Raw genomic sequence first — 13,234 nt, 5'->3', positions numbered from 1 at the left:
TACTCCCCCAACTGTTGCATCATATAAATGTGTCCATCTCATTGGATTGCCTCCGGACATGTCAGGATCAGTGTCAAATATTTAAATTACATGTATAGTTGAGAGAGACAAAAAGGTATTATGTTGCCTGAGGGCAACACTATCCAGTAGAGGGTTCAGAGGTGAACACCATATGGTATGTCATGTGAATGTTTACTTGCTAATCAGATTTAGGGTGAGATATATCTGTCAGTTTCAGACAGGGCAGGGCTTGGTGTTGGGGATGGGAACACAGCGCTCTGCCACAGCATGCATCTCCCCCACCTGGACACCTTTGTACGTCCCAGACACTGTGGTGGTATGGACTCTCCCGCTGGTAAACTCCCTGGAGAGTTGAGCTTTGTACGGGATGTCAAACTTGTTAGTCTTCCCTGCCATCTTCACCACACAGGAGTGGTTGGGAGGGATGATGACTTTCTTCACCACACAGGAGTGGCTGGGAGGGATGATGACTTTCACGGTGAGAGAGTGAGAGACTGTCTCAGAGAGAGAGTTGCCGTTGGTGACGGTTTTGAAGTTTGAGTACTCAACACCTGCAGTGGCAGAGACGAACGGTACCGTAACCTCTATGGAGGCAGAGTCAGGCTGTTGGAGATGCTGTAGAGAGAGTCAGGCTGTTGGAGATGCTCTTCTCCCAGGAACTCTCTCTCTGTGCTCCCCTCCAGTTTCACCTCCTGTTCTACGTCTCTGCAGTTATGGTTCTCCACTCTCATCTGATTGAACACGGTGGGTCATCAAAGTGGTCCTCAGTGTTATAGATCCTCACCTTGGGTTGGCCTGTTTGCAGTGTCAGAATTTCAAAAGCTAGTTGATGGATTGAATTCCTGTGCTGGTAAAATAATTCTTTTTTTGAGTTGTCTGGGAGAATGATCTCCCCAATACTAAATGTTTCCCAACAAACCTCTTTACATGCTATAGTCCCTATACTAAAAGTGACCCCATTCCTGACGTCAAATCCTTCCACTCCAACTGCTCCAGGTTTTGCTTGTTGTTAATTTTTTTTGTCAATTCCATACATGGAGCTGAAGCAGAATGGGCCTAAGGAAGGGTTGTAGTAGCCACTGAACCAAACACCTCCATACTTATTGGGTGCACAGATGTAGTCCTCTCGTCCTATTCCAGGTATGTGGACCTTCACAGCCCCCTGAGGCAGAGAGCCAGACCATTCCACCCATTTCTAGAACAAGTTAGCCTTGGGGTCGAGGCAAACTAAATGAATTGATGGGGTCTGACCCATCGTCCGAGGCTCGTGCTTCTACCGTGGTCACGAGTGTCTTGGTGACGTTTTTAGTGACAGTTTTGTTGTAAATCTTCGGGTACTCGTCATCGTCCTCAACAAGGATGCTCTGCAGCAGAAAAGCACAGATGACCAAGGCTGGCAGGTGCAAGGTTTGCTTCTTCACTCACTCATTCACCTCACACACATTCACTCACCTTGAACTCGTTGACCAGTATGTCAAACTCTGAGGATATTTTCTTTTTCTCATTGCAGGTGTGAAAGCAGAACGGGCCTTTGGAGGGGTTGTAGAAGCCAGTGGTCATGTTGCAGCCAGTACGAGGAACACAGATGTAGTTCTCTTCTCCTGTTCCATTGATGTTGACCTTCACAGCCCTCTGAGGCAGAGAGCCAGACCAGGGACATGTCACCCTTAGGGTAATGGAAGCGAGGAGCGACTGGGCCTCCACCCATCAGCAGGGGAGGCTGTGTTGCTTCTACCGTGGTCTCCACTGTCTTGGTGACGGTTTGAGTGACAGTCTCGTTGGAAAGCTTCGGGTACCCATCATCGTCCTCAGCAAGGATGCTCTGCAGCAGAAAAGCACAGATGACCAAGGCTGGCAGGTTCATGTTTTTCATTTCTCTGATAAATGTCTGTTTCTCTCCAGAGAGACTGTCACTTTAATGGCATTTTAGGACATTGCCTTGTAAATGATATACTGATAAACAAATAGTCTGTGAACAGTGTTCCCTGGTTGGTTCCTAGAGTTATTTACACTTACTGTCCTTATTGAACATCAGATACACTAGCCTGGTTAAAAATGTATGATCGGCATACAGTATCCTAGCCTGGTCCTAACCAGACTCTCGTACATTTCATTTGTACAGAGTCTGGGCTCGCTCCATTGACAAGCGTTAACTTCTGTATATACGGCAGCGTTGCCACAACGGACCGAAGGGCTTCGCTCGCATCTTTCTCGGCCGCCATTACGGAACTACAACACAAACTAGCGCACAACATCATCGTCATCGTTCTCAGCCACTCCCTCTGTTCGCTGATTGGACAGGTAGAAAATTAACCGGAGACATCTGACTTACGTACCTCATGCCCAGACCTAGTACAGAAGCAAAATCAAAATTGAGCGGAAGTACGTAGGAGGGCAGAGCCAGGCTAACAGTATCCTACCATTAATAGGACAATGTTGCTAGATTTGTTGACAGGCTATCCACCTTGTTCAACTTACTGGGCTCGGATAGCATTCTTTTACCAGACATTTCCTCAGAAATGTTTGTGCGCTCCATAATGTCAAAATCAATAGTGTTCAGTATAATACTTCATAATCTTTTAGAATGTCACCTTACGTAATTGGGTGTGCTCAAGCCTTCGGCGAGAGCACAACCTTTGTTCTCTCACATATATATTTATTATTTTTATTATTTATTTTCGCCCCCCTAAGGATCAGTCAATATTTGGACTACATACACAACGGCGGTGTCAAAAGGTTCGTCTTGGTAGCGATTGCGTTGGTTGTATTTTTATTTACGTTCCGTTGCATGGTTTAAGTAGAAATTGCGTTTTTGTGGTGAAAAGTGAAGCTAACGGTGGCTAATTTGCTAGCCACAGTCACTGACGTTACTAACGTCACTACGTCACTAACGTCACGAAAACACGCGTGACTACCTGTAGCAGAACATTCGTTTCACATCTGTTAACTTGGGGGATAGCTAGGCTAACTATAGCTTTACTGCAAGGCAGCTGCAGGAACGCCACAAGCAAAGAGGCCAGGGTGATAACTATTTACTCATTTTACTTTGTGATGTGAAACACAATTATGAAATGTAATGTACAATATTAGCTGATATTATTAGGAAGTAGGCCCACATCTACTTTTGGAAACGGTAGTCTACTATTTCACTGAAGCATTAGCATCATGACATTAGCCTCTGTTGCCCGGGCAACACATACTACAGTGGTCTATGATGCATCTGTTTTCAATCTTTAAAATAAACATTCCTCACAAATACATTTTCGTTGTAGGATTTATTATGACATTACATTACAAGTAAACGATTTGTGGGTGAAATTATCATTACCTGTGGTTTCAAACCAGTGTTGCTCACTGCAACGCTGTAGCCTACGCGAGACACTACAAAAACATCTACACAGCTGTAGGAAGTCAAACGGCGACAGAACATGTTAGGCACTCCCCTTACTTAAATCAAAAGTCTATCTAACTACTAACCTGAACTTCATTGCCACAGCCGAAACGTTGTCAATCTGTTCATGAAAATAATTAATTTCAGCCTAAACCGTACAACGGAACGTTAAATCGGGAGTCAGTTGGCTGAGCGGTGAGGGAGTCGGGTTAGTAATCCGAAGGTTGCCAGTTCGATTCCCGGTCATGCCAACTGACGTTGTGTCCTTGGGCAAGGCACTTCACCCTACTTGCCTCGGGGGAATGTCCCTGTACTTACTGTAAGTCGCTCTGGATAAGAGCGTCTGCTAAATGACTAAATGTAAATGTAAATCCAATTCAACCAACGCAATCGCTACCAAGACGAACACAGCAGTAGTCTAGTAGTACTGTACCGCAGTAGTACAATTTACCGGGGCAGCTTCTCCACACAGGGCTATATCGCATTTTGCGTTGTTACTGACAATGATCGCTACCAGTGAGCTTTTTATGAATGAGCGATTTTGCACTAAATAAATGTCAAGCTTATTTAAGTTTTGGGGGGCATATTTTCAGTTAGCAGATGGGACTGTCTGAATCGCGATTCCATCTTCTACTGCCGGGTAAAGTCGTAGAATAATCTTCAAAGGGGGTTCTTTATGAATGCAATGAGTAGGCTACATGCCTGAAAATATCACGAGAAGGGAAAAACTTAAAATGACGTTTAAGTCATAGAGATTAGGTCCATTTTTACACCGGTCTGCCAAATTTATTCGTTTTGATTCAACGATGAGGCTGCCTCTTGCAGGGGAAATGAGAAGACATCTATTTCATTCTACACTTCACTCGTATTTTCAGTTGTAAATGAGCAGCAAAAAAAAATGCTTTTAAATCTATTTGATCTTTATAAATAATAAGTATGCATTTTCATATAAAATATACAGAAATCAGTGGTAAAAATGTCATTCAAAAACGGACCCCTTTGCAACCGACGCAAGCAAGCACACCCTACAATTTCCCCAGAAATTGTACCCTCTCTAGTTACATTTGTTTTATTTTTATTTTTTTGCTAAGATTGCCAACAAATAGCTTGGGTAAACAACTCTTTACACAATTTGGAAGAATTATACTTTCTAATGTCTCTGAGCCAGTTATTCATAATTAACTTACATTTATCTAGATTGCTATCAAAGTTGAGATTTTCTAAGTCTTCTAAATTCAAAGATATCAAGTTAAATGAATGAATGAAGGAATCATGTAGACTAATATTCAGTGAAATTCTGATTGAATGGTTTTCACATTACAGCTTTGATACATTAACAAATGTAGCCTACTAAGCAAGTAAATAAATAGTCTGAATATTTATGCAGGCTATATAGGCCTAAATAATAGTTTAACACGTTATTTCGGTAGAGGACGTATAAACCAGGCTTCACTCACTCACACACACTCACTCACTCAACTTACTCTCATCTCACTCACTCTCACATTCACTCTCACACTCAGTCGCTTACTATTGACTCAGCAGCAACTCAACACTAACACTAGATGGTGGTCATGAGCCCCCGATGATGCAGGTGGATGACCAGGATGGGGTTGGGGTTAACTCATTAGCAGGTCTTCTATCACAGAGACACACAGAAACACACTCCACATGATGATGTCATGAACACAACTGCATTCCACATCATATCCAGTAAATTCTAGTTAGGAAACATTTGTGCTGCTTTTGTGAAGTTTTATGTATCCTGTATTGGAACCTTCTGACACTAATATGTGGATCTGTTTATTCATTTGACTGCATTGTGTAAAAGGAAAGTTTTGAAAGGAATGACAAAAAACAGGTATTTACTCATCACCTTGGTTCTGCTGACTGGTTTCAGAGAACAGGTCTGTAATTGACGTTTGTGGGAGTTTCTTTAATCATGACAGAACACTTCAAAAAATCTGAAACTAAAAACCTCTTGAGCGTTTTATTCCTGATGTGGTGTGACAGGAGAGATTTGTCACGCACAGAATTCCCAAGCACTGTGGTCCAAAACGAGTGAAAGAGCGTTTGTGTGTGAGGGGTCGAAAACCTCTCCTAATGAATCGCATGTGTGCTTGTGTCGACGCGACGTGGATAAAACACTCTAATCTAGAGCTCATTTTCTCTCCGTCACCCTCAGCTCTCGTTCTCCTTCACTGCTTCTCAATGCTCTGCTCTTGCTATGTGTCTGGCTCTGCTGGGCGAGGATGACGGATGGGGCCTGGAACTCAGGTTGGGCCAAATACCTCCGCTGTTAGTTACTGTCTGGGTGACACTTCCACCACAGACATCCATCTCTGATCAGTAGACGGCTTTGACATGGTTTTTATTGTATGTTTTATATCTTTTCTCCTAGAGGCTTGTGTGAAAAGGCTGTTTGGATGAGGATGTTACATCATATTTTGTTTGATAAGGATATTTATGTCCTCTGGGTTTCATGGGAAATTAAACTTTAGATGTTAACTTGACAAGTTTTGTAATGCAGTCCTCTGACCACCAGACCCTCGGTGTCCACGTGTTCCTGAGCCCCTCTGAGAATACTGTGTTTATATTTATTCCTTTGATATTAGTCAGTTAGTTACACATCATTTTATAATCAGTTAAAGGCTGAAGACCTGTAGGGTTATGCTTTGAATCAAAAAGTCTGACATTCTGGACAGGTCGCCTGAGGCAGGTCGCCAGAGGCAGGTCGCCAGAGGCAGGTCGCCAGAGGCAGGTCGCCCTCCTCTCTGCCTCCACTGAGGAGGGTCACATATCAGGTTCCAAAGTCATCATTTTCTTGATTGCTGGATCTCTGAGGTAGATTAGTCAGGGCTTTCTGTCTGAGTGCAGCGGTGAGGTCTAGATGATAAATGAGCCGGACGCAGGACTGGTTCACTGGCTCCAGACTGCTCTTCAAGCTCAGCTGAGCTGAAACAGGGTGGAGGACACAGCCACTAGAGGTGGAGATATTTTAAGTGTTTTCCTAACAAGATGGAAAATATGAAAAACACTTTTTTTTTTTTTTTTACATAACTCTTGAAGTTATAAGTAAAGTTTGGGTTATGGTAATACTATAAGGCAGAAATTGTTTGTTGCTTGTGTTAAGTGTGAACGTTTTTTTAATTTGTATGACCACTGGAATTGTTTTATTTTGTGAGTCATTCTATACAAATAATGCAATTATGGAGCTTGTGTCCTTTTTTCCATGAAGGAAATAATGGTTCAACTCAACACAAATCCACAAAAATCATTTTTATCAATTCTATTCAAAGCATTTTACACAATAATTTACGGAAAATTATATAAATCCATTGAAATGGCAACTTAACTATGTAAAATAACAACAGTTCCACTCAAGAAGCTATAGCAACAGAACGATCTTGAGTCTTTATATTTTCATTTAAATCTCAAAATGCTTTTAACCTTTAACATTAGAATATCAACTGTGCATTTGAAAAGCAGTATTCTGAATTATATTATGGTTCACTTCAAACACGTTGACAGATTTGTGTGGTTGTGAAAACACGCCTTATGCCTTATCCTGCCAGTCATCACTCGCTGTATTCATGCCGTGGTTGGGGTAGGGTTAGTGCAATACCGATGACCGTTTCAACCCTGTTTAATTCGTCAACAAGCGTAAAAACAAGTAAACGCTACAAATTCCACGACAACACAAAACACATTTGAACAGTCTCTCCTCCAGAAGTCTATCTCGTTGCCCGGGGTAACTGCAGATCTCCACGTCGACATACTTTTTGTCCAGTTGTCGAAAATCAATCACTAAAAAGAACGGTCAATAAACTCAGTCATTAGATAAACTATGTCCAGTTTTACATGGCGGACACAAACCTGTCCATGTTCCCTGAGTATGCGGGGTGCCGTAGGTAGGTGCCGCTGCTGGTGAGGGGGCCTGGGCCCCCGGTGTACTGGGGGAACGATCCCAGCTGGGCCGGGGAGGCCCGCCCGTACAGGTCCCCCGAGTCTCCAGACCCAGGGGTGGAGGGGTGCCGGCCCTGCCCCCCGTATCCCTGTCCCTGAGGGTAGGGGCCCTGGTGGTGGTGAGGGTGAGGGTGGGGGTGGGGGGGGTGGTGGTGGTGTCCGTTCTGCCCAGGGTAGGTGAACCCTACGTGGGCCGAGGACCGGGACAGCATGGCCCCTCCGCAGGACTGGGGCTGGAAGGCCGGGGCTCCCAGGCTGCAGGGGCTCGGCCCGGCGGGCGTCCCCTCCGGACTGAAGCGCCGCCCGGGCTGCTGCATCAACTCCGGGCCCTGGCTTCCCAGGCCGCTGGAGGATGTGGGGTGGCCGATGAGGGTGTTGATGCTGAACATGCGGGGGTGTGGCTGTCCCGGGCTGTAGCCAGGCGGCGAGGGGGACGGGTAGTAGCCCGAGGGCAGCTGCTGGCCGTACGGAGCGGGGCTCAGCCCCGGGCTCAGCCCCGCCATGTTAGCAGGGTACACCGAGCTGGCGTACGCCCGCGACACCGGCACGGGCGAGAACACGGGGGCGTCGTGGAGGTACGTGGTGTAGGTGGTGAAGTCGCAGCGCTTGAACCTCTTCCTGCGGCGCAGGAAGCTGCCGCTCTCAAACATGTCCTCCGCGTTGGGGTCCAGCGCCCAGTAGTTCCCCTTCCCCGGCCGGCCCGGCTCACGCGGGATCTTGATGAAGCAGTCGTTCAGAGTCAGGTTGTGCCTGATGGAGTTCTGCCACTTCTTGGAGTTGTCTCTGTAGAACGGGAAGCGCTCCGTGATGAACTTGTATATGGAGCCCAGGGTGAGCTTGTGGTCGGGCGAGTTTGCGATCGCCATGGAGATGAGGGCGATATAGCTGTAAGGGGGTTTCCCCCGCTGGAGAGGGCGCTTCCTCCGCCGGCCGCGGGTCGTCTCCTCCACGGGGGGGCCGGGGGGGCCGGGGGGCGGCTGGGGGAGATCAGAGGAAGACACTTTCTCTACTTTCACCACCGGCATCGTTAGGGTTAGGGAGTCTCGTTCTCACCAAGGCTGTTCAGGTGTTGTCATCGGACGGCTCAGCAGTACCTCAGCTCAGGGAAAACACCTGAGACGCTGCCAGGCTATCTTGGACAGATGGAAACATTCATATCTAAGAGAAGAAATATATAATTTTAATTATAACTCACTCTCAGTTTCTCAGTCCAAACTCTTCAAGTGAAAGAAAAGTCTCTTCTGAATGATAAAAGTCACTTTTGCACTTAAGTCCAGCAGCAGCACAAAGAGGGAAACGTTGCAGGTGAATAGTGCGGAGCTCTGTACGAGTGTGTGTGTGTGTGAGGGGGACTGTGTGTTACCTGAAGCTTAAACCAACCCTGCACACCTGAGTAGGAAAAAGGGAACCACACCCCCGTCACACATCACATGGTTCCTGTCACATACCTCTGCTGATCCAGACCTTGTTGTTGCGGCTCTGCTAACCCTAGTGTGTCGCCAGGAGAACTCTACCTTTAAAGTGTGGGCCCAGTTTTTTGTCTACTTCTAGTGGAGTGAAACCACCAGAATCAGACAGTAATTATGTACATATACATGTGTATTCAAGCATTGTAAGGTTGTGCAAGATTACTGAACTACAGGAGTCGGTTTGTACAGTGTGCTTATAGGAATATGTTTACACTCTGTATTACAATAAGTAGTGCTTAGTTTAAAACCTGCTCTACTTTATTCTGCTGTACTCTACTCTAAGCTCTGCTCTACTTTCATCCTGTAATCTACTCTACTTTACCCCACTCTACGCTCTGCTTTGTGCTGGCAGTCTATGTTTAGGGGAATTCTTTCATCCTGTGACCATGGATGCAAAAACAAAGTATCTTTACCTCTAAGCATTCAAATGCAGCTCTAAAACTACACCTCAGTTTATTTTAAAAGGGCCGAAATGGTCTCTGGCTAGTTTGGATGTTTAGCACTAAAAGGCTTTATTAGTGGTTTCTGGGCTGGTGTTGTGTGAGGCCTTTGTTTGCTCTGCACCAGAGAGAGAGAGAGAGAGAGAGAGACACAGAGAGAGACACAGAGAGAGACAGACAGAGAGAGAGAGAGAGAGACAGAGAGAGAGAGAGAGAGAGAGAGAGAGAGAGAGAGAGAGAGAGAGACAGAGAGAGAGAGAGAGAGAGAGAGAGAGAGAGAGAGAGAGAGAGAGAGAGAGAGAGAGAGATGTAAATGTTAATCCAGACCTCACCTGTCTTGTGATGTCAGATGCAAATCTCCCAAACAGCATCTCTGAGTGCGGCAGGTACAACATGGCACCCGTTTATTTACACGACTGGATTCTCACTGCTGTCGGACTTAACGGAACATGTCCCTCACTTTGTTTTAAAGATGGTATATTTACACAATTTTGTGCCTATTGACATTGAAAGCCACAACACTATACAAGTATATATTCGGGAAAATGTGTCCAAACTTTTGACTGGTACTGTATATATATATATATTTTTTTAAAGCCATCACAATATACATGTATATTATACACAACATATACAGTATATGTATATATAAATATGTACACAGTAGCTGAACATAACTAAAGTTACACCATTGTGCTGTTGTGTTGGGCTGCCTCCCATGTGGAGCTTTCTGGAGTACCCGAGAGCCTCTCCAGCCTCTACGTCTCCATCCTCTACATCTCCAGCCTCTACATCTCCAGCCTCTACATCGCCAGCCTCTATATCTCCAGCCTCTACATCTCCAGCCTCTACATCTCCAGCCTCTACATCTCCAGGTTCAGTTGAACGCCTCGTCTGTTCAGCACACACAGGAGACACAAACAGAAAGAAAACATTCCACAAACCCCAGCCCGGCACATAACACGAACGAGTGTTACCTCAGAGTACCAGGAGAAGGGGGGGAGGGGGGGGGAGGGGGGGGGGGGGGAAGAGGTGGAGGACCTGAAGAGAGGTTAACGCCTGTTGGGCAGTTCGAGGCTAGGGCCCCTCCCTGGAGCTGCAGCCTGGGGGCCAGGGCCCCCTCCCTGGAGCTGCAGCCTGGGGGCCAGGGCCCCCTCCCTGGAGCTGCAGCCTGGGGGCCAGGGCCCCTCCCTGGAGCTGCAGCCTGGGGGCTCTGAGCGACCCCAGGGGCAGGGTGAATGTGACACAGGTAATCCCCAGGCCTCCGAGCGGTATCCGGGAAAGCTCTGAGCGTCAGCAGGGTTGTCAGGGCGGAGGGGAGGTGATGATAGAGCCTGTCAACTCTGACGGGGGAGTTGTCCCTGGGGGGGGGGGGGGGGGGGGTCATACGGACGGGGAAACTTTTATTAAGTCTGTAAAAGCGAAATCAGCATCAATAGGGTCATGAAAATATTTTGTTTACGAAAAAACAAACGTGCTTCTCAAGCCTCACTTTCCTATTGTGTATGTTTGTGTGCCTGTCCGTGTACATGTTTGTGTGTGTGTGCCTGTGTGTTTACATGTTTGTGTGTGTGTACATGTTTGTGTGTGTGTGCCTGTGTGTGTGTGTGTGCTTGTGTGTGTACATGTTTGTGTGTGTGTGCATGCAGACACTGACCTCACCCCTAGGTCAGACTCTGGACTAAGGGAGGACTGATAACCCACATGTACTCTCACGTCAAGGTGACAGATTCCGCAACACAATTCATCACGATCGCCATTCGGATTTTCTTTTTCCGATCTGTGATTCCAACACAGTTGAATGAGGTGTTGCGGTTGCCGCGGCAACGCGGTGAAAGAGGGTGATCGCTCTCTCTCTCTCCCGGCTTGACAGGTGCGACGGCCCCTCGGTTCCCCGCAGAACCGCGCCCAGCTCCTAAGACGGGCCTGTCATGGTCCTCAGTCGAGCACAATAGAAGTGACTCATGCAACTGCCGCTCACAGGCGGCTCAAAGCTGAGTCAGCCCTCACATACCTCTCCTCTGCCTCATCGCCTGGCCCGGAATCAGCCCCGACCAGGACATTCGTTTTACAGTTCTAGATCGATATCTCTCCTCTGTGTTTGTGATAAGGATTACTTTGCGTTCTCAAACGAGTGGTGAAAGATCTAGAAGGATGGACCGCGGGAGAGCGGAGGAAAGCCTGCAGCCTCGCATCGTGAGAACGCTATGATCCTGAAGGATCAAATCACACCTCATATAACCTCATTAACATCCTCTAATAACCTTATTAACATCCTATAATAACCTTATTAACATCCTATAATATTCATTGTTTCTTCGTATTACTGTATTTACTGATATTGATTCCTGTCTTGCAGTGTTACAGCTGGAGGAACAGATGCCCCGTCGTTTCAAACTCCTAAAACGAGCTCTCTAACCTTTACACAGACCTTGCAGCAGACCATGGCTGTTTATCAATCCGAAGAACGCTAAGATTGTACTTGCGTTCTTGAGAACGTTCTTGCCAAGCATGTTGCCAGAACGGTCTTGCAAGACCGCGAGGACTGAGAACGATTTGAGAGGCGTGTTCTTGCGAGGAATTCAGATGCGTTCTCGCTGACCAAGTCACCATCCGATGCATCCTCAATAAAAGGGGCGGATCAAGAACATTTCAGGGTATTTTTGGCGTTCTTGGTGACTTGTGTTCTTTGGATTGGAACCGTACTTGGGCAATGAAAGATGACGTCAAACGAGTTCGCAAGAACACAAGAACGGAGAAAAACGTGGATTGATAAACAGCCCATGTCTGTGTCTTTGACCTGCTCATGATCATCTAGTGCTGCCTGCTCAAACTCCTGTGACTTGTTTTCTTCCACAGAACCAGTTAAAACGTTCTATTCATGTTGATGAACGAAGTGTGATGTGGCTGAGAGGCAGTGTGGTTCATCCTCCAAGGCCCCACCCACCCACCCCCCACCCCCAGCCAGCCAGCCAGCCACCCACCCACCCAGCCAGCCAGCCAGCCCCCCCCACCCACACAGCCAGCCAGCCAGCCACCCAGCCACCCAGCCACCCAGCCACCCACCCCCAGCCAGCCACCCACCCAGCCACCCAGCCAGCCAGCCAGCCAGCCACCCAGCCACCCAGCCAGCCAGCCAGCCAGCCAGCCAGCCACCCACCCAGCCACCCAGCCACCCAGCCAGCCACCCAGCCAGCCAGCCAGCCAGCCACCCACCCAGCCACCCAGCCACCCAGCCAGCCACCCACCCAGCCAGCCAGCCAGCCTGATGTGATCAATCAGTCAGTCAGTCAGTCAAGGCAAATGAAGGGCCTGGATGGATGGGTTAGGGTTAGGGACGCATCTCAGCTTCAGGGAGAAACGGCTCTCTGCAAACAAAGACAAACAAATGAGAGTATTTCCATTTGAATTCACGCATCCACACAAACTCTCTCACACACACACACACACACACACACACACACACACACACACACACACACTGGGGCTGTGTTGTGTACAGGTGAGCTGGATGGAAACACCTGGGTCTGGGTCTGTTTATGCCGGCTCCTGAATCTTGTAGATTCTCTGGAGAATGAAGAGGAGGTGAAGACCTCCTGTTGGTTTCGATGTGTCTGTAAATATGTGTGTCTGTGTGTGACTGTGTGTATGACAGTGTGTGTGTATTGGCGTGTACTTTGTGTGTGAGTGTGAGAGAGAGACCCAGCAGTGTGTGTGTGTGAGAGAGACCCAGCAGTGTGTGTGTGTGCGCGAGAGACCCAGCAGTGTGTGTGTCTGTGAGAGAGAGACCCAGCAGTGTGTGTGTGTGTGAGAGAGAGACCCAGCAGTGTGTGTGTGAGAGAGAGAGACCCAGCAGTGTGTGTGTGAGAGAGAGAGACCCAGCAGTGTGTGTGTGTGTGAGAGAGACCCAGCAGTGTGTGTGTGAGAGAGAGAGACCCAGCAGTGTG

General features: G+C 47.4%; 1 protein-coding gene and 1 pseudogene across 1 annotated transcript; both read right to left on the bottom strand.

Annotated features, from left to right (window-relative positions):
* Positions 1-160: 160 nt before the first annotated feature.
* LOC136956930 (natterin-4-like) lies at positions 161-2,052 on the bottom strand (annotated as a pseudogene).
* A 4,624-nt stretch (positions 2,053-6,676) lies between these two features.
* foxe1 (forkhead box E1) lies at positions 6,677-8,729 on the bottom strand. The gene has a single exon (XM_067250774.1). The coding sequence runs from the start codon at positions 8,401-8,403 to the stop codon at positions 7,270-7,272; it is 1,134 nt and encodes a 377-aa protein (XP_067106875.1). The 5' UTR covers positions 8,404-8,729; the 3' UTR covers positions 6,677-7,269.
* Between the last annotated feature and the right edge of the window lie 4,505 nt (positions 8,730-13,234).

This window comes from Osmerus mordax, chromosome 14, assembly GCF_038355195.1.
Source record: "Osmerus mordax isolate fOsmMor3 chromosome 14, fOsmMor3.pri, whole genome shotgun sequence".
In the NCBI taxonomy this organism is placed as follows: Eukaryota; Metazoa; Chordata; class Actinopteri; order Osmeriformes; family Osmeridae; genus Osmerus; species Osmerus mordax.
This window is presented reverse-complemented; position numbering and strand designations above follow the sequence as displayed.